This window comes from Siphateles boraxobius, unplaced genomic scaffold, assembly GCF_051911475.1.
Source record: "Siphateles boraxobius isolate OS27281-9 unplaced genomic scaffold, OSU_SipBor_1 26, whole genome shotgun sequence".
In the NCBI taxonomy this organism is placed as follows: Eukaryota; Metazoa; Chordata; class Actinopteri; order Cypriniformes; family Leuciscidae; genus Siphateles; species Siphateles boraxobius.
Window position 1 is genome coordinate 15079593 of NW_027508876.1, and position 27470 is coordinate 15107062.

A 27470-nucleotide genomic window follows, 5' to 3' on the forward strand; every position below is an offset into this window, starting at 1 on the left:
AAAATCATTCATGTCTTTGTACTCTTTTGTTTCTACCCTCAACAGAGCTCTACTGAGCTAGTTTCATGTGGAGAGAAAGTATCTATTGTGAGGTTTTAATTACAGGTGTTTGGTTATAATCTGGTGACTTTCACCATGGATATTTGTTTTATTTGCAGGGTGTGTGTGGGAAAGTAAAACATTTCTTCTGTATAAACTGTACCTGGTTGATGGAAGCTTGGAGATAATTCATAAGCCACAGCTCTGGCTAAGTCAGATTCTTGACATCCTGCAAGTGCGGCCTGGTCTGCTGCTTCACTCTTAGTCCTTGCGTGGGACGTCCTGTAACCACATGATAGAGAACATTTAAATAGTTAATGGCATACATAATTTCTGCCATATATACATGTATGCATATATGTGTATTATACAAAAAATAATTTCAACAGTACAAACACATATATTATGTAAACACAGGGCACGACATTAACTTTTTGAGGCACTTGTCCTTCGGACAAGTAAATTTATGTTTCACTTGTCCATGCACAAAAGTCACTTGTCCGGGTAATCAATTTGCAAGTCCTGTTTTCTGTCAGCCTTTCTAAACCTTATTTTTGTCCCGCCAAAGCCTTATTTGACCGATGAGTGATGTAGATGAGTGATGTAGATGACTGACTGCTGCTTGTTTAACTGAGAGAACGAGCAGAGAGGGTGAAAGCCCCGGTCGCGCGCGCGCACTCTCACACCGTCTTCAAGCTGTCTTGCTCTCTCTCCCTCCCTCGCGCATATTAATGAATTGAGTTAACTAGATATCTTTGAGAATACACAATGGTAAAAGGTCGGAAGACCGAAGTTTTTTTTTCTTAACCACCACTGCAGCACTCTTATGCACAAACATATATTTAATACACCTTTATGAATCTGCTAAAATAACGTTGTCTTATCTTCTCTGAAAAGCGTTTCACAGATTCAGATGACATAAACCACACTTTCAATAAAAAATCTATCCAGTGATGAAATTTTTTCTGTGTTGACACAAATCTTATGTGATGTCCTAAACTGCCTGTATAATCACACAACGTGTGCCGTGGTCCGTTAATGACACGTCCCATTCGAGAACTAACGTTAATGACTCCTTTAAACCGACTCACTTTAATGAATGGTTAAAACAACTGATCTGTCCAACACTCAGACATCGGAATCGGAAACACTATACAAAGTTGAATTTTAATGTAGAATGCGGCCTGTTATTTCTTGATAACAGACCGCTAACTTAAGTATAACACACCATTGCCATGAAAACCAGAGCGTTGCCATGGATTCTAACCGTAGAGACGGAACGGACTATTTTCGTTTTTAAATCAATAAACTCCTTTTTAAATCAATATTTTGTGTAAAATTATTGATTTATTTGGCAGGTAGCCATGTAATAAGCGGGATAAATGTAGAGCGAGGCGGTTGTTATAGCGAATACAACCCCTTCAGGCTCATTAGGACCCCGACGTGAATCGAAGCTCGCTCTACATTAGCCCTTAATGTTACATAAGTTATATATCGCAGAAAAATAAAATATCGCAATTTCATTTTTTACCAATGTCGTGCACCCCTAATACAAATGCTGTTAATGCTTGTTTACAGTACAAGGCTAGCCAGCTAACGTCCCTTACTTGTCAGCCAGGTTGGGTTGCCCCCGACAGACGCCACAGAGCATAACCCCGTCTTCATAAATAACCCAGTCAAATTCATCTTTGCATTTGGTTACAAATTTTCGTTCCCGTTTTAATTCGTATGGTGCTGTTGGTGTAAGGTGACTTGTTTTTGGAGCTTTTCCTGCCGCTTGGCCGGGCTGCGGAGCCGGAAGAAACATCACTCTCCACTCCAGTCTCCACTGTTCTTGATTCAGGTAAAAATGTCTAAACTCCTGATTGGCCAATCAAAGCATTCTGAGCTGGACGCTGGTTCGACGGATTGTGGGGGGAAAAATGTGTTCGATTTCAAATCGGTAAAATTAAATCTGTAAAATCGACGTAATGAGTGACACAACGTGTCACGTGAAGTAACATGTAACGTGAAGTAACATGCCATTTGTTAACATGCCATAACTTGTCCAGTGGGACAACTAATTTTCTTTTCCACTTGTCCTACAAAAAAATCCACTTGTCCCGGACAAGCGGACAAGCCTTAATGTCGAGCCCTGTAAACACAAACTTTTATTTTGGATGCGATTAATCGTTGCCCAGCACTAATATATATGTATATGTATACACACATATATACCCAGACACTCTTACAAATGAGTCTTTACTTTTCTGAATGCTTCACTTTTTGGAACTTCATGTCCCCTTAATTTCACACTTCACATTAATTGTGAACTCAATCTATTAATTGAAAGTTAATTTGCATAAGTATATCTATTGTCTTTTAGATTGTTTTGCTGTAAAAAGTTGCATATGCTATGCATGTATATTTGAAATCCTGAAATATGCACAAACATATATTTAATACATTAAACACATACAGTACATACTGTTTAAAGTGTGTGTGAGTGAGCATTTCTTTGACTGAGTGGTTTGCTGAATGCTTGTGTTTGGGTTATTGAAACGTAGATGCATTATCTTTTGTACTGTGGCCTGGCTTTGGCTGTGTAGAGGGAGGGAGGGAGGTTGTGTGTACGTGCACATGTGTGCACACATGTATCTGTGTGTATGGAGGGTAGAGGATTCCTGTGCCTAAATAGTACTATGGGGTGTGCTGATCCCTCTGTTTTTGTCAAATCCAAATCCTCCTTTTACAAACGGAGAGGGACAAAGCATTGAATCTGGTCAGACATTCCTTTTGCCATTAATTGTAATAATCCAGAGAGATTTTTGTATGCACAAGAAGTCTGAAAACAGCCAATGGTCCACACAGAGATCTGATCTCACCATCATCAAGTCTGTCTGGGATTACATGAAGAAACAGAAAAAAAGTGAGATGGACCAAATGCAAAGGAGATCTGTGGCAATGTCTCCAAGACGCTTGAAGAAACCTGCCTAAGAGTAGAAATGTGCCTAAGACTTTTGCACAGTATTGTAAACACACACACATTTATATATATATACTCGGCCTAAAATGAACACTTGCCAAGCGCCAAATGTTAGTACAAATTGGTGTTGGCGAGTATATCATGAAACGGTGCCAGTTGCCAGTTCTAAAAATGCAAATTTTGTTGAGAACGTGAACAAACGTGAACGCCGCTCAATACAGTTGATGGGGCAGTGCTGCAAAAGTTTAAACCTTCCCAATTTAAATATTCAAGCTCAAGAAGATACAAAAGGGAACTAAATTTGTTACTCATATGCTGTGTGGGAAGTTTTCTGTGCGCAAACATCCGAAATGCGCACCCAGAAATTCACTTCTCACAGACAGCGCGCGGATACTGAATTGAGCTCTATTTCACGTCTTCTTGCACTGGAACAGATATATTCAAGCAAAATACCCAAAATGCCCATCTCAAAATGTCGATCTAGTTTCCTTGTAAACAAGTCAGTTAGCCCTTAACTAATGTAAACAGTTGAGAAATAAAACACAAGTGTGATCTGTGCATTAGCTCTTAAAGTAACAGCATCCTAATATTCCTGCTAGTGTCTGTGTTTTTAATGCTAATCAAACAAAAAACAATCACTCATTGCTCTTGTCTGAATAACTTTTGTAACTTTAATCTATATTTCAATACTTGTAAAAAATATTTTTGGCTGGTAATTTTTCTTAATAAAAAAGTAGATTTTTGACCCTGTATATATATTAAAATTTCAATATTTCTAATTTGAATAACATTGTTAAAATGTTGATAAAAATAATATTATTACCAATAAAAATCATATCTTATATGCTTGGGTGGGACATGCCTGAGGAAGTTACCAAGAGGACAATGTTCATTGCACAGCATGTGACATTGTTGAGATTTGAAACTAGTGGAAACACACAAGATTACAAGGGTCTTTTTCTTAAGAGCAAAAGTCTCCATATGTCTGGAGGCGAAATAATCATGAACACAGGAAATGATCATGAAGTAAACTAGCACATAAAAAGTAAAAGTTTATGTTGTGTTGGGATCATGATAGGCTTGGCCTCCGGACGGCTTTAATGAAGCCCGCATCATGCTGAAACACAAGCTTAGCTATCAAGAGGTGACCTGCTTCTCAAATCCCTTCAAAACCCCCAACGTGCTGCAACACACACTGTTTTCATCTTCTCACAGACAGGCCAGATTGAGTCTGTGCAGCGTATGCATTAGGCATTAGGGATTTTTCCCTGTCGGTTCAGAGCTATTACTATAACTATTACGCAACCCAGCATCAAAAGCACAAACTAAACTCTCTATAATGCAGGGGATTAGTCCAACTTGATGCTTCAGTAAGAACTACCTTCAAAATATGAGTCAAGTCAAGATTCTCCAGAAGAATGTCTGAAATAAGTAGCTAAGTGTTCTGAAACTAAAGCTTTTAGTTCTCTATAATATCAATCAGTTTCTTCCTGTGACCATGATGGATTGAGATGTTTACGGCTTTGTTAAACCCTTCTTAGACAAAGTGGTGGTCTGTTTTAATGATTAACCTTATTTCAAATGCAAGAGGCCAGATGCTTTGGGATAGTCTGGCCACCAGTGCAAAAATAGCTTATCATTGGGGGACAAAGAGGTGCTTTCTGCCCAGATTCCGATTCTGACACATATCAACCTCTATTTCCGATCGTCACATAATAACGATCATTGTAGAGTCCTCGGGTAGACAGTGTGAAGCATGCGATGCAAGTGATAAAGTGTGAGGGAGTTCTAGACGCATCTATTTGGGGTATGAGACAGACCGTGGGGTTATGGAGGATGTTTAACCTCACGGCCCTCAATAAGCAAATCCATAACGCTTAATTTATTATAATAAATACATCATGCAAGCTGTGTCAAATCTGTTTTAAAATTATTCACAGTAAAATCTCAATGAAGTAATACTGTATACACTACTGGTCAAAAGTTTGAGGTCAGTAAGATTTATTTTTTTGAAAGAAATTAATAATTGTATTCACGTGATGCATTAAATTGATCAAAAGTGAAAGTATAAACATTTGTAGAGTTACAAAAAATAAACAATGTTCTTATGAATTTTCTATTGATCAACCTTAAAAAATTTAATGAGGTTTCCACAAAACTGTTTTCAATATTGATAATAAGAAATGTTTCTTGAGCAGCAAATCCGAATATTAGAATGATTTCTGAAGGATCATGTGACACTGAAGACTGGAGTAATGATGCTGAAAATTCAGCTTTGCCAACACAGGAATAAATTGCATTTTTAGATATATTTATATATAAAACAACTATTTTAAATTATAAAAATATTTTACAACATTACTGTTTTTTGATCAAATAAATGTAGCATCAGTGAGCATAAGAGACTACATTCAAAAACATTTTTAGTGGAGTCCAAAAGTCTGACACCACTATTTCATATTTATTAAAGAATTTAAAAAAGAAAACTCCCCCATCAACATGAATTGAAAATTTTTATGAATTTCAGAATATTTTGGTATTTGGTATACACTTAAATACACAGAATCTCAAATCTTTCTTATTTATTCACTCATGTTTTCATTTTACTAGAAAAAAAAACATTATTATTTTTATATTCTTATTATATATTAAATATTGTTTAAATTACTATTTAGTGCAGGCTTAATTAGATTTTCATTCCCAATTTGCAATGTGAGACTGAAAGACTCGACTGTACATACAACAGCATGCGAAGCATTATAGAATGAGAGACAAACAATTAAAAATCCCTCTCGATTTCATATTCTCCTTCTATTCAAATCCCACCAGTTTCTGTGTGTACCTACTTCAAGACCTCTGGGTATTTAAAACCTCGGAATGCATTTCTGCACCCCTCTAATTTTAATGGTGCACTTGAATTTCACCCCCTCTTTGTGACCTCCTTTCAGGCCAGGGCCGGGACAAATGTGCCTGCGGGATTGGCTGGTCGTCCCTCAGGCCATTGGCCCACATTGAGACGAGCTAACATGGCTGATCAGAAACCAGTTTTACCAGTTCTCATGTAAGGATTAAGATAAGGGCTCTGGTACCACAGGTTGTCTCCTGATCACAGCAAAAGGTTCATTTCCACCCGGAGCTATTTGCGGAATCTCTGCTACATTTACTAACACTGTTTTGCAGTGAGCCGGTGCTGGCAATTGGTACAGTATGTGCCCGTCTCTCTCTCTCTCTCTCTCTCTCTCTCTCTCTCTCTCTCTCTCTCTCTCTCCCTCTCTCTCTCTCTCTATCTCTCTCTCTCTCTCAGTGACCTTCTCCCTCCCACATTTCTCAGTTATACAGGAGATATTTGCATTTGCATTTTATTCAACAAGCCAAAATCTGCCCCCTAAGATGCTTACGTGGTACATAGACATAAATCAAACTCTGGGTCTCAGTTATGAGTCATAATAAAGACCAGAGTATTATGCATTTGAATAACTAATAAAGAGGTTTATATCACTTTGAATAACAAATCCCTTTAGGCTATGTAAAGGGGTGATGAAGCACTGGATAAACAGTATCTAAAAGGGATAGATCACACAAACAGAAAAATCAATGAATTATTTACAACCTCATGTTGTTCCAAACCTTTACGACTTTCTTTCCTCCATGAAACAAAAAAGTCTTTTCCATACAGTTCATTGATTGATAATAGCCCCATAAAAGTAGCATAATTAAACGTTTAAATTTATGTGATAAATATGTTTTTTTTTGATAGATAATATAAAAATACAATGAAATGCAGCCAGCAAGGGTGCATTAAATTTGACCAAAAGTGACAGTAAAGACACTAATAATGTTACAAATTATTTATTTTCAAATAAATGCAGTTGTTTTTAACTTTCTATTCATCAAAGAATCCTGAAAGAAGTATAATGGTTTCAACAAAAATAAGCAGCACAACTGTTTTTCAACATTAATAATAATGTCAAATGTTTCTTGAGCAGCAAATCCGAATATTAGAATGATTTCATGAAGGATCATGTGACACTGAAGACTGGAGTAATTATGCTAAAAATTCAGCTTTGTCAACACAGGAAAAAAATGACATTTTGAAACTGAAACTCACCAAGTAGAAAACAGACCAATTTCAACATTTTAAATTGTAATAATATGCTGTTTTGATCAAATAACTGCAGCCTTGGTGAGCATAAGATACATATAAAAAATACTGACCCCAAACTTCTGAACAGTAGTGTAATCCATATGAATATGGATAATAATATACAAAATCTTCTCAAGTCACTTGACAACTTTGTTTGATAAGAGAGAGAATAAGATAATGTATTTGTGTCAGAATAAGAACATATGGTTCTTATTCACTGAGAACGAATCATTGAGTAATTAAGTTTAACATGAATTAGGTTAACATTTTAGACTAAAGGTTTGTTTATGAATTGGACTGATCCAATTCTGGAGTTCAGCTCATTGACTCTATGATTTAGTTAATGGTTCACTGGATGGGAAGATTATCAGTGAATACTAACTAACTAAAGTTCTTCTAAAGTCAGTTTTTTGGTGTGTCCTTTTTGAAACATTACATGAAGCTTTACCATGTCAAGGAAAGTACACAAGTGCAGATTCTTCAGAAAGATTCTTATTTTGTTGTCTGGAGAAAAAGAAAAGCATATAAAATAAAGTGTTCAAAAACGACCTGAGCGTAAATGATGAGACCAAAGATTTTGAAACTATATTACAACTGGTAGTATAAAAACGCATTAAGCACATATGTAGACTGATTGGAATACACTTCAGATAATCAGTCAGATGTTGAAATGTAGTGTTTAGCATGCTTAAAATTGTATACAATTAGCACAATGCTTTTACATACATGAATCGTCTGATGCCGGACTCCCAGCAGGTGGGAATGTGGAATTATGCTAATATAATTAATGGCTTGCTAAAATAAACAACAAAACATAATCATTTATCCAAGCTGTGTTGATTTGAAAATGAGTTGAGGAACAAAATGGTATGCGGAACAACCTACATAAACATTGATGACAAGAATACAGCCATTGTAAACATGAAGATGTTAATCCTTTGGCATTCTGTCAGTCTTACTGATTCATGAGCAAAATGTAAGCACATTTAATCTAGAAAAAGATCTACAGCAACACAAAAACAGATCCTAATATTTATCTATATTTAGGTGGTGATGGCGCAGTGGATAAGACACATGCCTTTGGTATGAGAGACCCGGGTCGAATCCACTGTGAGACAGCAATGTGTCCCTGAGCAAGACACTTAACCCCTAATTGCTCCAGAGGCGTGCGACCTCTGAAATATAGCAATTGTGAGTCGCTTTGGATAAAAGCGTCAGCTAAGTGAATAAATGTAAATGTAATGTAATTTATCTAGCACAAAATGAGAGAAGACTTTCAGAATGAGATCAATGGGGCTGATGGGGGACTTAGTTTGTTACTAACATAGTTTGTTAGGCAAAAATAAGGCAAAACAGAGGGACGGGATCTCGTTCAAAAATAATTGCATATTCCACCTTATCACTCAAATGTCGTTAATAAAGAATTGTTTACGACATGGCTGAAATTAGAAATGAATCCTGGTTGTCTGTTGCAGGCAAGTTCGGGTTAGTGAGCTGTTCAACACGTACATATCCCAAAAAGTCTAAAGAGGCAACATCTCTTCAGCATCATTACCAAACTATAGACAGATGCTTGGCAGGGAAAATAGTCAAAATCAGCTTTGATTAAATAGAAAATACCCAGTGCATGGGCATTTCTGTCTGGATTAGCTCTTTAATCTCTTTTTGACACACTTACTTTGAGTGGCAGTCATTGACGGTTTAAAGTATTCCAGATATCACCAGCTCACAATAACCCTGGATACTTGTGCTTGAGTGAGTTTCAGTGTGACATCAAATCCCAAAAGGCCACATAAGACATCCTATTTGAGATTTTTCTCATTGCAAACTTCATCTGATTCTTTGCATGTTCTATTAACATCAGAAAGTGGAAGTGGCCTATGTCTTTTATTATTCTCAACAGTTTATAGTGACATCTGTAGAATCTTTTGAGCATACTGCCTTGAACAAATATTCCATCCATCCATCTATTATCCAGACCGCTTTATGGGTCACGGGGGCTGGAGCCGAACCCAGCGTCTTGGGTCACAGGCGGGTAAACAACATGAAAGGATGGCCAGCTCATTGCAGGGCTCAACAAATATTGAATATTGAACAAACATTCACATGCTAAAATTAAAATGAACTGCATCTCACAGATCTGCATCCGACAGATCTCAGATAAGTGTGAAAAGTATTACTTTTATGCATCATTGGCTGATGTCCTGAGTCAACCCGAGGCATTTCTGCTACGCTTCGCAAAATGCACCCACTAAAGTGAGCATTATTTGATCTCCTGCTTAAAAAGCCCATGAAATGACTTGACAAGTTAATAGTCTTTTGTTTCGACACAGCTATGCATGGACTACGTATACTATAGTAATAGGAATAGCATAGCATACTATGTCTGCAAATAATTATAATAATAATAATAAGTTTTATTTATAAAGCACCTTTCCCATATGCATACTTTGCACAGAATGCAAATTTCCTATAAGTACAGAAAAACGCAAATGACCAACTACATTTGCCAAAACAAATGAACAGAGCTGAAATACTGTATTCCATGCGCTTGACTTGACTTTCCATCTCCATGTGACGTACCGGAAATAATGTAACCCGCAACATGAATATCTTTCTTTTACCACGACAAATTATTTGGTTGGAGTACCAGATATTTTTTTTACACAAAAATAAATAAAATGGCAAAATAACTTTCTGAGTTAAACATGACACCAATGCAGCATACTACTGTTTAAAAGTCTGTTGTGACTGCTACTGTTTCACTTCATCCTTAAAAGAATAGTAGGCAGTATGGAGTATATACTCTGCAGTAAATATTCCATTCTGAACATGATTTGCTATTTGATGTGCTGCGTCCAAAAACTCTCTGAGAAAAACTCTACTTTTTTGAATTAGTACTCTGTCAATAAAAAGTACATTCTATATAGTATGAATGCAATCCGGTTGTAGTACATTAGTCATGTTGTCATTGTAATGAGTGACCTACATTGTCAGTTCTTTCACAAATCCTCTCCCATGGGCTATGGCCTCAAAGGGTTAGTATAGTGGTGGTGCAAGGATGGCGTACTTTTGTAGGCCACAACCTGGAAACACTTTAGGTTCCATCATCCTGTAGGCAATCGGTTTTTTGAATGGGTTTCAAACACAGTATTGCATTAAACAATCAGTTGTACAAATAGTCATTAAACCCCGAGTTAAACTTTAAAACACTGCATAGTCTTCACTGTATCAATTAAATATACATTGAATCGTATAAAAATACTAAAGTTATTCAGTCAAGACCAGTGAGTGATTTTGTCTTTGTCTTTGGTTTAACATTAATGACACAGACAATAGCAGGTATTTGCATTAGGCTTTAAGGGATAGGCTAGTTCACCCAAAAATGTAAATCTGATCAGATTATTTTACGATAATCGGAGCATCCTTAAGATTGTCGGAAGGGGTAAATCGGGGCTAAAATCTGCCTAATTATCCTGCCGTGTGAACCAGGCTTTAGTCGACTTGCGTATGGCCGTCTGCCGGAAGTTTTAAATATTGATATTTTTCCTACACGAACGCATCGCTTCACTTCAGAAGGCGTTTATTAAACCACCGGAGCCATGTCGAGCACTTTTATCATGGATGGATGCACTTTAATGGACTTCCAAAAAAATATACCTATTGACTCCCATGATAAAGCTTGGATGAGCCAGGACATTTTTATTATAACTCCGAATATATTCGTCTGAAAGAAGAAGAAGGGTGAGTTAATCATGGGCTAATTTTAATTTTTGAGTGAACTATCCCTTTAAGACCGAATGCACGGATCTAATATAATGACACGCATATGATTTCTTTCGCAACTATTTATTCACTTAAGACATAACTGACAGCCTTTATGTAAATACTCGCCAAGACGGAAATGTTTACATATCTTGTGTATGTTTGATCGTTTAGGTGCGCGCCTGAAACCCCAAGTATACTTTGTTAATCCGTGATCCACTAGGCCTATGTCTCGCAGCGCACGCACAGAAAGCATGTGGGGATCAACTCTTTCGCAGTTTAATGTGCTTTTTAAAATAAAGCATGTCCCGCAGTAGACTGCAGTTTACGACAGTCACGTTACATGATTTGACTTATTTAGACGTTAAGTTTAGGTTAAGGAGGAGCAAAAGTACACCGCTTCAAAGGAAAGGAACGGCATGCGGCACAATGATCATTTTATCTTATCACAATTTCATAATCGTTGGAAGCCAAAATTGAAACTAAAATCAAAACTAAAATTTTATTCGGTCCTGCTGTTGAATTGTTGTTAAAAATACAAGATCACAATCTCTACGATTTCGCTTAAAATATAGTTCATGAACGTCTTCAAGATCGATCATGATATAAAATGTTCAGTAAAAATTCCCACCTCTAAGCTAACAGATAATTACTAAAAGCCAAAAATCATTTTGATCAAGTCAAGTCATTTTGACTTCATGCCATGGCATCTTTAATCTTGAGAATGTATCAATGATTATCAAAGATTACATTGTCCACCTATTCATTTTGATGTTCATTTAATTAGCGAACCTTATTTATATCTGCCATTTTATAACAAAAGCTTGCAACATTTGCATTCTGTTTTTATCTTGTGATCAGCACAGAGTGGTCACGTTGCCATAGCTTTCTAATTTTTGCTCTTTATTAAATGAATGAATTAAATAAACAGGAAGTAGGAGCGAACCATCTGCCTCCCTCACAGTAACGCTTCTACTGCAGAAAAAGCAGTGCATGGCTGACAGGATGCGGTCGCCATGGCAACGCTACAGCACTCTGGCAGGTGCTTCTACACTTCATCTGGCCCTGTGTTAACAAATAGCAAGAGCTTTACAAACCAAGCGAAATAAAGACTTTACGGCTGTAGAACACGTACAGGATCACATATACTCACTCAACACTCTTTGCGACCAGACAAACACACATCTTCCAGCTGGGTGGGATGTGACATGTCGGGCATTCAAGCGAAAGCTTCGTGAGCTTAAACACACACACTCGCGTTCGTTGTTGAGAAACTTGATGTCTGTTGTACAGCGTTCATAGCACCTTGTTAGAGGAAAGGTCACATCGCCTGGCAACAGAATGCATCCAGCTCCAGCTGCAATTTTAATTAGGGCAAAACCGTTTCCTGGCCTCTGTTTCCTCTCATTTCATTCACAGACGTGCAGTTGATACAAGCAGGTGAAGTGGACACATGTGACATCTCACTGCTTTGATTCACATGCAAACAAATTCATATGGCCCTACTGAACAACTCCAGAACATCTTTCATTTCAACAGAACAATCTTTCATTTCAATCTATAGGTGAAAGGGGAAGGGGACAGTTTACTTCTTATTACTATTAGTATTATCTTAATTATATTAAGTGTTAATACTAGTATGTTGTTTACTTGTGCAATATCGGTATATATAATATTGATTACAGTATATAGTTTTTTTTTATCCATATGCACAGTAAAACATGTATGATTTAATTTTTTTTTTTAAACATGCACTGCTGTTAAAAAAGTTTGGGGTCCGTAATATTTATTTTTATTTTTAAGAAATTAATACTTTTATTCAGAAAGGATGCATTAAACTGATCATAAGTGACATAAATATTACAAAACAACTTTTGAGCTTTCTATTCATCAACAAATCCTGAGAAAATCACGGTTTCCACAAAAATATTAAGCAGCACAAATGTTTTCAACATGGATTATAATAAGATATGTTTCTTATCAGCAGCAAATCAGCATATTAGAATGATTTCTGAAGATCATGTGACACTGAAGACTGGAGTAATGATGCTGAAAATTCAGCTTATAACATCATATATATCCAAAATAAATCTTGAATCAACTTGAATTTTTCTTTTCTTTTTTTCTTCCTTTTTTTGGACATTTTCTTGCCCCATTGGACATTTGATTTGTCTTTAAGGTTACATTTGTATGGTTTATATTAAAAATTTTTTTTATTATTTATATTTTTATCTTTATTACAGCTGATACACAATTTGCTTCTCAAATAAATATATCTCTTATCTTAAAGGAGGGCAAAATATTTTGACTGCCACGCAAGGAGTAAGAAATGCCGATTATTATATCCATATTGGGTCATATAAAGTTCAATAAGCTCTACGATAAGCACATCGGATTTAAAATCTTCTGAATGATCTAATGAGCTTAGAAAAGGGTGGTGGCATTAAGCAAAGGCCAGGGATGTAGCACAGGAAGTGAAGACAGATACAGTAGGATTAATATACAGGCAGAGATTGCGAAGGTTTAATGGATACTAACAAAAACCAAAATCTTTGACACAGCGGTGTTCTGTCCAGAGGTGCGGATCAGGGCAGTTTTACGTGCCAATTCAGTGGCGTTCCTAATATTTACAGTACACAGAGATCTTTCTGTTATTAATACCATGTGATGCTCCAAAAGGGAGGGAGAGGATGGAGAGGCCGCATTATAAAGCAGGCAGATGTTTTGTCTGACAGTGATACACTAATCTTGGCGTTAAACACGATTGCTAATATCAATCACAACAGCTGTGGATTATTACATATTAACATAAATTATGCAAGTGTTTCAATAATCACATTTCGCTTCCATTTTACTGACATTCTACTTTTGCAGCAATGGACTTGCCACACTACAAACTAATCATGGCAGCATTCTGAGTGAAACTGAGATGTAATCGAGCATGCTTTCTATTTTCACCACAGCTACAATTTATGTGTCCTCATTCCAGAATGCATTAATTAAAAATACGATGGCTGCGTCTATCAGTCTTTTTATGTGTTGCTCATATTAAGCTCTAATAAGGGGACTTGTTGGGAGTTCGGCATCAGCACGTTTAATTTTAGTGGTTGCGCTGTGCTGGAGGCTAGGGTGGCTATCACGTGGGCCTGCGTTGAGCTGGATGTGGACAGGCTCCTCACTCATAACCTGTCAACATGAAGTAATCCCTCACTGCAGTTCTGCCACAGCGATACAGATCGGAGGGATTGGGCGAATCAGGTAAGTGGACAGCTACGTCAACCAATCAGAGTCTGTTCTTTCCTGTAAGTGGATTTTTTCACACACTGTAAAACACTCTGTGCTTTTTAAAAATGGCTCTGTGCCTTCTAAAGCACTGCCTAAAATGAATGGTCTAATTATATATTATATTCAACAGTTTGAACATTGGCTCATGGAAACTATAATTTCGTAGCCTTACAATATTTATTTATTTATAATACAACTCGTGCTTATTTTTATGTTAAATACACTACCGTTCAAAAGTTTCGGGTCAGTAAGAAAAAAAAAGTGATACTTTTATTCAGGATACATTCAAATAAATGTTCATCCAAACTGTTTTAAACATTGATAATTAATTTCTTGAGCAGTAATGGCTGCTGAATAACAAATTATATTGAAAAATGTATTCAAATATAAAACAATTGTAACAATCTATAACAGTAGTACTGTTTTACTGTATTTTAAAGTAAATGCAGCTTTTTATTTCCTATTATTTGATTGAAATAACCTACATCCAGCATTTTATGTCATAATTATTGTTATTCTTTGCTATTTCCTTTACTAACTAACTGGCTTATAGTCTGTGTGTCAGCATGTTTATATCTGTGTTCTTGCATGTGAGTAAGGGACAAATGCAGATGAAGTCATTGTTGCGATTGACGATAAACATTTGTGAACTGTATTGGCACGTAGGACAGATGACAGCCTGGCAGTGATGGGCTACTGTATCAACTGTTTACTGGCTTATGTATTTCTGTCCAGAGCTGATAAGTTGACTCCATCCTTGCCTTATTTAGTCAGCCAAAGTTCTGTGCTGCTGACACACCAGAGAGCATGAGAGAGAGAGAGAGAGAGAGAGAGAGAGAGAGAGAGAGAGAGAGAGAGAGATAGCGCACACAGCTCTGTAGGTTGACTGAAAAATTAAATGCTCCTATACTCAATCCTTTCTATGGTGAATGACTAATATCAACTGGAGCTAAGTGTGAAGAGGGTGAGAAAAGTGGGAGGGAAAATTGAAGTGCTCTTCTACCTCTCTCATTCATAATCACTAGTATAACCACTGGCAAGGCAGTTATTATAAATGTGGGGGGGGGGGGGGGGGGGGGGGGGGGGTTGCGCATATCCATACCACATTTACAAATTTCTATCAATTTATGCTCCTGCTTAACGTATTGGTAGAAAATACATATCAATGGCCTAATGTGACCCCCACAGGTTTCAATTTGTTCTTAAGGTCCTATTTCATCTGAAAAACCTAAAGAACAAATAAAAAAACTAGGAAGCTAAACTTATTTTTGCACCATTAAGATTTTTTTTTTAAATTGACCTTATTTTCATGAATTTACACCCTAATTCTCATAATTGTAAAATGAAAAAAGACAATATTTACATGTAATAAATAAGTATTTAATGGTTATGGCCACATGTTCTGTGCTTTCAAAATAATAAAGTATTACTGTATTTTTTATAGGTAGATTTAAAAAAACATTTATTACAGTAATAAGAATCTAATAAAAATCGCAGTTGAGAATAATGTATTTTCATGAATTTACACCCTAATTGTCATAATTGTAAAATGAAAAAAGACAATATTTGCATGTTATAAATAGGTATTTAATGGTTATGGCCACATGTTCTGTGCTTTTAAATAAAAAAGAATTACTGTATTTTTTTATTGTAGATAAAAAAACATTTGTTACAGTAATAAGAATCTAATCAAAATCACAATTGAGAATAATGTGATTTAAAAGAAAAAAAATCAAAAGTAACATTGATCCATTTATAATCGCCCAAAACAGAATTTATTTTCTTCACGTGTCTGTAAATTTAACTTTATTTTAATTTTGTTTTCACTTTATTTTTTATTCTAGGGTGAAATGTGACCTGGGCACTGGGCAGTCAGATGAATTTCTTTTCTTTTTTTCTTTTTTGAAGCTCTTGATGTGTCAACTTTTTTAAGGAGTGATAATAAAGAAATGCTATTTAATAATAAGAGATTGATCAAACCTAATTGTAGGTCCAAACAAAGTTAAACCTAACCCCGCCAATGTGTACAACCAACCAAATAGTCAACAATTTCCCTGACTTATCCTAAAGTGAACCTGTTATATTCTGTAGTTGCCCTGACACTGAATCTATCACGTTTCCTTTCACAGTGAGGCCAAGTACGCAAGTTAACCTTTCACACCAACTCCTAAAACAGCAGATTCTGTTGACCACAGCAAGAGCCCTGCCCCTCAGGAAAGGGGGTGTGTGGGATTATATTTACGACCCCTTAAAGAGAATAAACTCTAAGGTGGAGTGAAGATACGGAGCAGTATTACTGTATCAATCTCTAAAGCGCTGATAACCAGCCAAGATCGTAACCGTTAGCCTGCAAGCAAGCTCTAGCTCAGCTATAACTGAATGCAAGTGATGCATAGTAAAATGGCTTTACTTTAATTTCATCGCACTGGTACTGACCCTGGAGCGTAAGCCCTGTAACCCTGACCCCCTGCTCGCTGAGGGAGAGGTAACCACAGAACACAGGCCACTCTTGAGTGGGACAAATGCCAGATACTCAGCTAATGGTGCCCAGTATATGCTATGTGGCTTATTCCATGTTATAATAAACACAGAAACTGTAAATAGCCTGAAAGTGCCACTCAAACCAACTGTTAACCTGTTTGACCCCTTTGTACACTGGCAGTGCTGCCTATATTCTACATCGTGTTATTTATTTATTGATTGGCTGATCACTAACATCAGGTCAGAACGTCAGAGTAATGAGGCAACCGGAACACATACATGAGGCAGACGTGCTCATATATACATATCCCAACAATCATTTACTAATAAATAACCCATAAATAAAAGATCTGGACAGAAAAGTGCTCTTTACAGGGTCACAGGTTCAGTTCAAAACTGGAGTGACACTGTGCATCTGTGCAGTTCTGGTGTGTCGCTTTATACCAATCACATCTTTTCTGTGTTGGCATTGGGCCATTAAAATGACACAATGATTTTCATTCTAACTGAGAATATGGAAACTATCTACACTACCATTTAAAAGTTTGGGGTTGGGAAGATTTTGTAATGTCTTTGAAAGAAGTCTCTTATGCTCTCCAAGGATGCATTTATTTGATCAAAAATACATTAAAAACAGAAATATTGTGAAATATAACAATTTGAAAGAACTGTTTTCTATTTTAATATATGTCAAAATGTAATTTATTCCTGTGATGGCAAAGGTGAATTCATTACTTAAGTCTTCTGTCACATGATCCTTCAGAAATTTTTCTAATATGCCGATTTGATGCTGAAGAAATATGTCCTATTATTATCAATGTTGAAATCATTTATTTGGCTCTGCTTAATATTTTTGTGGAAACGGTGATACATTTTTTCAGGTTTCTTAGAAAGTGCAAAAGAGCAGCATTTAAAAGTTCTGGTCCCCATTGAATTCCATGGTATTTTTTCCTATGGAAGTCAGTGGGGCCCATCACTGTTTGGTTACTGACACTCTTCAAAATATCTTCTTTTGTGTTCAGCAAAAGAAAGAAAGATATATAGGTTTGTAACAACTTGAGGGTGAGTAAATTATTAATAATTTTTGGGTGAACTATCCCCATAAAACCCATTAAGAAGTCATTTTTTTTGTAGAGCAAGCCCACTAATTTGTGAACCAAGACCCTTGCTCATCCGGTGGCTTCAACATTATAAGTGGGAGCATATAAGGACAGCTTTCACTCTATTAAAATACTCTAATGTTTGTTTTTGTAAAAATCCCAGACTTGGATAATCCTTCATTGACTCACAAATGGAACATGGCTGCAAGTAACCTCTCTAATCCACTGGTTATGCTCATACAGTGTGTCTGTATACATTCAAACATAACTTATACTGGAATTTGGTCTATTGAAGACGTTTGGTTGAAGATGTTTGACAAAGCATCTATTCGGGTGGTTAATGGGAGTAACATGAGCATGTGAGTTCCCCAAGACCTGTTTAGGATGCTATGAATTTGCGTGCCTTGAATAAGTGGTTTACACAACACATCTATTAAAATATGTCTGTCTAGTATGGCTCTTGGCAAAGGAACAGACATCATAATCTAGTACATGAGATGCATGACCCCATGGCTGCTCCCTGTGCATCTGAGCTATGGACAAATAATAGACACCAATCCTCCAAAAGGTTGTTTGCGCAACCTTTTCAAATTCAGACTTCCTAAATAAGATCAAACAAAAAAAATCTGTAAAAAATACCTGAGCTTTGCCGAACATGGTTTGTGTGACTGTGAAGCAACATCTAGAAATAGGTCTAAGACATACGGTTAATGAATGAAATCTGAATAGTCGCCCCATACGTCATACGTCTGAACCATGCAGACATCACAGCTTAACAGTACAAGTAGTAACAATATTGGGAATGTTACAGAAGCCTTGATGTGGTTGGTGCACTTGATCACAAAAGTTTCAAGTCAACCTGTCAAGATTGCACATGATATATTACAAATTATTGATGTCTCTACAGTTGTGACAGTCAAGTCATATATTCCTGTTATAATGTCTGTCATCATTTACTCTCCTTCATGTCGTTTCAAACACATTTGACTTCTTTACATGCAATACAAAAGAGAAGAATGTACTGGCCATATGAAAGCAGATGGGGACCTGTGCTGTTGAGCTTCAAAATGACAAAAACACACCATTAAACTATCATAAAAGTAGGCTAGTCCATATGAATCATGCGCTATATACCATTTCTTTTAAAGCCATATAGCTTTTTGTGACTAACAGACCAACATTTGACAGATTGTCAGACTATTCTGAATATGAGTATGTGGAAGTGCAACTGATATATAAAAGCTACAGTGGAGTTTAATTTTTATACCATTTTATTTTTATTATATAATAAAGTTTTAGTGATTCTGTTATGTGCTTTTGTCATTTTTATATTTTTTTTTATATATTAAGATTTAGATTTATTTACTTTTATTTTAAGTTTTTATTTTAAGAAGCTGTCAGCGATCAAAATATTGATTTTGAAGATGTTGCAAATGATAGTTTTAAGAATACTGGGAAATGAGCTCTAACAATGACAGTGATGATGGTATAAAAGTTAAAACATCTGCTCAAACTGAACTCTTCCAATCTCCAAAAAGTAACAAAATATGCTTTATTTTATTCTTCTGTAATTGTTGCACTTATATCAGGAGAGTTTTATATTATCGCAACAGGTAGAGATCCATCCGTGTTAGATATAGACCCGGGTCGCTAAAGACCCAAATATGTAATAATAACAGGCGAAACATTCGTGCATTTAAGGGTTAACAATAACACTGCAGTGGAGGGGATTGGGGATGATTTAGAACTGCCTGGTTTTTTTTCACACAAAATTATCGTATGGCTTCAGGAGACTTGGAATTTAGTTTTTTTTGTTGTCATTTTGGAGCTCAACAGCCCAGATTCCCATCCACTTACGTTTCTCCTTTCACATTCCACTGAATAAAGAAAGTCATACAAGTTTTGAACAACATGAGGGTTAATAAATGATGAGAGAATTTTCCTTTTTGGCCCCAGAGAGGAGATTTTCAGCAGAGGAGGTGCCCTACCTTGAAACTGCTATTTCCACTTTCGTCCTGGCGATAGCTGCCGCCCTTCGAGCCCCCTCCACGGCCCTGTCCACTTTCTCTTTAGTTTTATGGTTTTTAAGAGGAATAAGCTGCTTCCTTATCCCACGCACCAACACATTATTTTTATACTTCCCCTCCTCTTTGGTTCCATCTGGTAATATTGTGCATCCGTATCCATGCCTCTTGTTGTTCATCCATTCCCCTTCGTACTTCAGCCCATTGGATCGCTCACTGACTCCAAATCCATTGCGCTTGTCATTCTTCCACTCGCCCATGTAGGACTCGGTGGTGGTGGCATCCACGTGGTCCTCCATGGGCGTGAACTCATCGGGCACTTCTCCGTCTCCATAGCTGATGGTGGAGTTGGCGTCGCTGGAGCTGATGCGGCTCATTGTGGCGTCACTACGCGCCGAGCTCCGTTTGCTAGAGATGGACGTTTTGGAGTCAGATTTCCGTAGCTGGCGAAGGCTGCCGAAGAGGGACCCGCGGCGGAACAGGCCCTTCTTCTTCCCGGTGACGACTTCGGTGTCGCTGTGAAAATTCAGCACGAAACCACCACGGCTCCCTACTGGCGTATCGGGTACCATATCCTGCAGAACGGCGCCATTGCTTTGCACACTCCTTAGGGAGGCCAGAGAGGTGCGAAGCGGAGAGCGTATGATGGTGGCCATTCCGTAAGGCACGCTCTGTCGCACACCGTAGCCATGCCTCATGCCCCCCATCCACTGGCCTTGATAAGTGCCTTATGAAACACAAAACAAAGTTAAACTTGTGTAGATCAAGTAAATGAACAGCACAAGCCTGGTAAAGTTGGTTTGGAACATACTCATAATTAATGATAAAAGAAAGCATGCATTTTAGGCACATTAGCATATCAAGTATCAATTAATGTTAGTTGCATGACAGTTATGTTTTACGCTTACAGAGTTTATCAGAGCTTAAATCATTGACACTATTTACACACAATATCAGCAAGCACATTTAGAAACTAATATGGCTCCAAAATGCAAAGCATTAGGAAAATGTTGGATATCACATTGTGATGCATTGAAAGAGCATAGAGTAGATTGTGGTACAAGTTTAATATACAATCTTGCAAAAATTATGTAATGTGCAAAGTACTATATATTGTGCATATTTATCTTAATGTCACCAGCATTTGTTTAGTGTACTTTGAAAGCACTGGATTTTATTTACACATGTTAGCAATGACCTCTGACCTGTCAGTTGGCCAAATAGAGTTAGGAACCTTGAATTGGTTCTTTTTCATGACGTTCTATTCAATTAAATTTCTTATAATTGCATTCTTATGGAATTGAATCATAGTTCAGCACAAAACATACATCGACCAATGCAGTCTGATTCTGTCACGTGTCTGTCCTGTCTCGTATTGCACATGGGTGTCTTTGTTATGTTGGGCCATGTGCTCTTGTCATTGTTTGATCCCTCCCCCTCGTTACCTGATTAGTGTTTGAGTTCTTCCACCTGTTCCCTCTTGATTTGTTCCCTATTTAAGTCTCTTCTTGTTTGCTGTCTTGGTTGGATCTTTGTCTTATGTTACCCCTGTTCCTTGTGATGGTCTTCGTGTTCTTGGTCAGTGTTTGTCATTCTAGTTCAGTTCTGTTTTATGTTTCATTGATTATGTTTTCCCCCTTGTGGGTTTTTGCTTTGTGTTTTGGTTTTCATTTATTAATAAATATCCTTTTACTGCACTTGAGTCCTCTTCTCCACTTTTTGTAAATTGGATCGTGACAGAAAGATCCGACCACTTGTGGACTCAGCAGCATGGAGGACGAGGAGTTTGACTGGGTGAATCCGGATGATAATTATATGGACGACGATTACTTGGATTGTCCGGACTACACCATCGCCACATTTGGGTCAACCCAATTTTCGTCCATCTGTAGGGACAGCTCAGGACCTACTTCTCGCCGTCACGGACGGAGAAGGAGGGGGAAATGCCCGTCTGCCCAGCGAGAGACTGTTCACGTCCCGTCTGCCCAGCGAGAGGCTGTTCACGTCCCATCTTGCCCAGCGAGAGACTGATCACGTCCCGTCTTGCCCAGCGAGAGTCTGTTCACGTCCCGTCTGCCCAGCGAGAGACTGTTCACGTCCCGTCTGCCCAGCGAGAGACTGTTCACGTCCCGTCTGCCCAGCGAGAGACTGTTCACGTCCCGTCTGCCCAGCGAGAGACTGTTCACGTCCCGTCTGCCCAGCGAGAGACTGTTCACGTCCCGTCTGCCCAGCGAGAGACTGCTCACGTTCCGTCTGCCCAGCGAGAGACTGCTCACGTCCCGTCTGCCCAGCGAGAGACTGCTCACGTCCCGTCTGCCCAGCGAGAACTGCTCACGTCCCGTCTGCCCAGCGAGAGACTGCTCACGTCCCGTCTGCCCAGCGAGAGACTGCTCACGTCCCGTCTGCCCAGCGAGAGACTGCTCACGTCCCGTCTGCCCAGCGAGAGACTGCTCACGTCCCGTCTGCCCAGCGAGAGACTGCTCACGTCCCGTCTGCCCAGCGAGAGACTGCTCACGTCCCGTCTGCCCAGCGAGAGACTGCTCACGTCCCGTCTGCCCAGCGAGAGACTGCTCACGTCCCGTCTGCCCAGCGAGAGACTGCTCACGTCCCGTCTGCCCAGCGAGAGACTGCTCACGTCCCGTCTGCCCAGCGAGAGACTGCTCACGTCCCGTCTGCCCAGCGAGAGACTGCTCACGTCCCGTCTGCCCAGCGAGAGACTGCTCACGTCCCGTCTGCCCAGCGAGAGACTGCTCACGTCCCGTCTGCCCAGCGAGAGACTGCTCACGTCCCGTCTGCCCAGCGAGAGACTGCTCACGTCCCGTCTGCCCAGCGAGAGACTGCTCACGTCCCGTCTGCCCAGCGAGAGACTGCTCACGTCCCGTCTGCCCAGCGAGAGACTGCTCACGTCCCGTCTGCCCAGCGAGAGACTGCTCACGTCCCGTCTGCCCAGCGAGAGACTGCTCACGTCCCGTCTGCCCAGCGAGAGACTGCTCACGTTCCGTCTGCCCAGCGAGAGACTGCTCACGTCCCGTCTGCCCAGCGAGAGACTGTTCACGTCCAGTCTGCCCAGCGAGAGACTGATCACGTTCCGTCTGTTCAGTCTGGGACAGAGCCAGAGATCCCCTTTGGTGTGGCCGCCAAGGTTGTGACGGACTATCTGGAGCGGACTGTTCCAGAGGCAGAGCCAGTGCCTGTTCCAGAGCCGGAGGCAGAGCCAGTGCCTGTTCCAGAGCCGGAGGCAGAGCCAGTGCCTGTTCCAGAGCCGGAGGCAGAGCCAGTGCCTGTTCCTGAGCCGGAGGCAGAGCCAGTGCCTGTTCCTGAGCCGGAGGCAGAGCCAGTGCCTGTTCCTGAGCCGGAGGCAGAGCCAGTGCCTGTTTCAGAGCTGGAGCCCAGTTTTTGTGTCTGTGTTTGTGTCTGTTCTTGTAACTGTTTCAGTTCCTGAGCCGGAGTCCGCGGTTCCTGAGCCGGAGTCCGCGGTTCCTGAGCCGGAGTCCGCGGTTCCTGAGCCGGAGTCCGCGGTTCCTGAGCCGGAGTCCGCGGTTCCTGAGCCGGAGTCCGCGGTTCCTGAGCCGGAGTCCGCGGTTCCTGAGCCGGAGTCCGCGGTTCCTGAGCCGGAGTCCGCGGTTCCTGAGCCGGAGTCCGCGGTTCCTGAGCCGGAGTCCGCGGTTCCTGAGCCGGAGTCCGCGGTTCCTGAGCCGGAGTCCGCGGTTCCTGAGCCGGAGTCCGCGGTTCCTGAGCCGGAGTCACTACCACGGCCGCCCGAGGGGTCTTCACCGCCCTGGCCGCCCGAGGGGTCTTCACCGCCCTGGCCGCCCGAGGGGTCTTCACCGCCCTGGCCGCCCGAGGGGTCTTCACCGCCCTGGCCGCCCGAGGGGTCTTCACCGCCCTGGCCGCCCGAGGGGTCTTCACCGCCCTGGCCGCCCGAGGGGTCTTCACCGCCCTGGCCGCCCGAGGGGTCTTCACCGCCCTGGCCGCCCCGCCCGATGGACTTTGTGTTTCGTCCTGACCGCCCGATGGACTTTGTGTTTCGTCCTGACCGCCCGATGGACTTTGTGTTTCGTCCTGACCGCCCGATGGACTTTGTGTTTCGTCCTGACCGCCCAATGGACTTTGTGTTTCGTCCTGACCGCCCGATGGACTCTCAGGACTAAGCGCCTTGTCCCTCCCATCCCGCCCTGGTCTGTTCCCTCCCGTCCCGCCTGATGGAGCGTCTGGTAGCCGCTCCGTAGGGAGGGGGTAATGTCACGTGTCTGTCCTGTCTCGTATTGCACATGGGTGTCTTTGTTATGTTGGGCCATGTGCTCTTGTCATTGTATGATCCCTCCCCCTCGTTACCTGATTAGTGTTTGAGTTCTTCCACCTGTTCCCTCTTGATATGTTCCCTATTTAAGTCTCTTCTTGTTTGCTGTCTTGGTCGGATCTTTGTCTTATGTTACCCCTGTTCCTTGTGATGGTCTTCGTGTTCTTGGTCAGTGTTTGTCATTCTAGTTCAGTTCTGTTTTATGTTTCATTGATTATGTTTTCCCCCTTGTGGGTTTTTGCTTTGTGTTTTGGTTTTCATTTGTTAATAAATATCCTTTTACTGCACTTGAGTCCTCTTCTCCACTTTTTGTAAATTGGATCGTGACAGATTCTCATGAGCCGGTTCTTATGACTGAACTAAAGCATACTGCCAGATAGACCAGTGTGTGCACAATTCCTGAGCAATGACTCTCATGATCCAGTTTAGAGAATATATAATCAATATATTCAAAAACTATAAATACATAAAATGTACATACATACTATATTACAGTTTTTCTCTTCACAAAGCCTTGATAAATGTTTATTATATATGCATTTATTTTCATTTTTGTATCGTATTTTATTCATTACTAAGCACCTTATTTTAATAGTATTTTATTGTTATTTTGTGTATTTCTTTTTCTAGTCATAATTTGTTTTCTGTATAATGTCTGTCTGTAAACAGAATCATGCAATTAATGTACTTTAAATTAAAAACAAAACAAAAAAAAACAGTACAGTATGATCAGTGAATCAATAACATTAAAGACTCCCAAACGAAACATTTTATGAGCCGGTTCTTTTTAGTGAATCAAAAACGATTATGGATCAGTCGGAGCCGTTTCTGAATTAATCTGACTCACTAACTGAACCGCAAGTTATCGTCTTGTTCAAATCTAAACGAAGCAACAGCTGTTACAGTGTTATGTTGCACTAAAGGCTCGTGAAGCTTAAAACGGCGTCGTTAGACTGGTTGTTCTATTATAATTTGTAGTCAAAAGACTTGAGTTTTTCCTGTATGAATAAATAAATGAAATAGCATACACACACACACACACACACACACACACACGTATATACGTGTGTGTGTGTGTGTGTGTGTGTGTGTGTGTGTGTGTGTGTGTGTGTGTGTATGCTGGTTTTGTCTTTTTGCAGAATAAAATTGATCCCTGATTTGTTTTATCTGCAATGATCATTTCACAACAAGCTGCTGAGAACAGTAAATCACAGAATGTGTTTTTTTTTTCAAACGTTTCTTCCTCAAAACTAAAAGAATCATTATTGTGACATTAAATAAAGGAACCGGAATCGTAATCATTCAATTACTTACGATTCGCATCCCTATACATGACATTTGTAAACAGCACTGGCACTTACCACCATCCCCATAGGTTTCGACTCCATAGCCATCCTGTAGTCCATTACTCCACGTACCATCGTATCTAGCAGGTGTATTGGTGCTCTGCCGAACTCCATAGCGACCCTTGAACCCGTGACTCCACTCCCCGCGATAAAGCCATTTCCCCTTGGTCTCAACGCCAAGCCCGTGGCGTTTGCCTTGCGACCAGTAGCCCTGGTACGTATTCCCGCTGGGCCAAGTGTAGACCCCGACTATCTCAAAACCGTGGGACCAGGACCCGGCGTACTCGCCTTGACCCTTGGGTCCCGTGCAGATGCCGTGTCCGTGGGCTTTCCCGTCCTCCCATCCGCCACAGAAAGTGCCTCCATCATCGAAGTCGAACCGTCCGCCCGTCATTCAGAATGGGATGAAAATAAAAACAGTCGTAACGTTGCCGTGCGCTTCTTCTCGTCTTCCTCTTTCATTAAACCTTTTTCTCCCAGCCGAGTTCAATAGCAACGATGGAACTTGAGATAATTAATCACAATGGAGATGTTGTTGGTTGGTATTTTTGCTTGGGTTGTGAGAGTATGAATGAGGAGTCAGGTTTAGTGCATCATTACCGAAGCCGCACACGCTGGAACCGCCGACTCCCTCCCGCTCGCAGGCGCTGCGCAGAGCAGAGAGAGAGAGCACACACAAGACCGCGCGCGCCTCAGCTCAGCTGCGAGAGACGCTGTCAATCCTCACGCGTCATCGCCGCGGCCACGCCCACTTCACCCTTACTGAAGACGTGCAGGTTAATCACAGGGCCTTCTTCTTTATTTGAAATAAATAAATAAATGCCTGAACGAATTAATTAATGAATGAATGAAATGTATCCATAACAAATTTAAAGAATTATCTTACAATAGACTACAGAGAATTTACTAATTAAACATATTTTGAGAAGATTTAAGCTGAACTTTTTTTTATATTTTTTTATTTTGTGGATTGGAAAAAGAATTTTGAATTTGTATTTACTCAAAATAATTATGGAAGGATTTAGAAACTTATAAGAGGAAACTGGTGTCTATAAAATAAATTTATTTGATGTGCTTTATATATTTTCAGAATGACATTTTAGAAAGCGAAGAACAATACAGTTTGCAATTATTTTATTTAGGGTAATAGGAAAATTTCAAATACATGAAAAGAAGTGGGCTTTTGCGAAAGACTTTCAATCATACTTATACCTTCTGGAACAAACTAAAAACAAAAAAGCGTTTTCATAGCACTGACATTTATTTTCTTACTTTCTTTTTCTTTCTCTGGCAGCTAATGTTGGAAATAATGTGACTATAATACCTCTTGTTCTCGTGGCATTAAATGGTTCAGATGGTGGAAATTGACCATCATGGACAGGTGAGCTGCTGATAAAAGCTATGATATAAGCGTATGTAAATGTAGAACTATAGAAGTAGGCCTATATTTCACAGATATATTTTATTTCACAGATTGCAAACAACTCTCCTTTGCATGCCATTTTATAAAATAGCAACATTTTCACTGAAACTCGATATGTTTTTACAACATTTTTTTTTACATTGCTTTAACTCATCAAAATAAGTTAAGCAATTTTCAACTTTTTGTATAGGTTATAAAAGATTCAACTCATTTTTAAATCAGTTTAATGTGATTTAAGTTTAAATTACTTATATAGATTGTACTTAATTTTTTTAATTGATTGTACTTACAGATTTTTTTACAGTGTAGAATGTTCTTGAATTTTGTAATTCGATTTTTCCCTTTAATTAAAATTATGACAGAAATTTTGCACAGAAGCCACTAGGGGGCATCAGCATACTTCCAAAGATGATTTGAAATTCTTTCAAATAAATTACAATTATCAAACTTAACTAAAACTCGACAAATTGAGGTACAACTTGACATCATGTTTCTTAAAATATTTTTTTCTCATTTTAATTTGTCTCCTCAACTACTGCTGTTTTAAACATAAAGTTCTTGAAATGTCTGGAATCACAAAAATAATTGTAGTTGATTA

General features: G+C 39.4%; 1 protein-coding gene across 1 annotated transcript in view; it reads right to left on the reverse strand.

Moving 5' to 3' along the window:
* The window catches only part of jph1a (junctophilin 1a), a 41233-nt gene extending 15020 nt beyond the window's left edge, over positions 1-26213 (reverse strand). Inside the window, exons 1-3 of the mRNA XM_077244477.1 lie at positions 25465-26213; positions 19768-20530; positions 203-321 (exon numbers count right to left, since the gene is read on the reverse strand). Of these exons, the coding sequence (XP_077100592.1) occupies positions 203-321; positions 19768-20530; positions 25465-25843 (1261 nt within the window). The 5' untranslated portion in view covers positions 25844-26213. The remainder of the gene's footprint in view (positions 1-202; positions 322-19767; positions 20531-25464) is intronic.
* Between the last annotated feature and the right edge of the window lie 1257 nt (positions 26214-27470).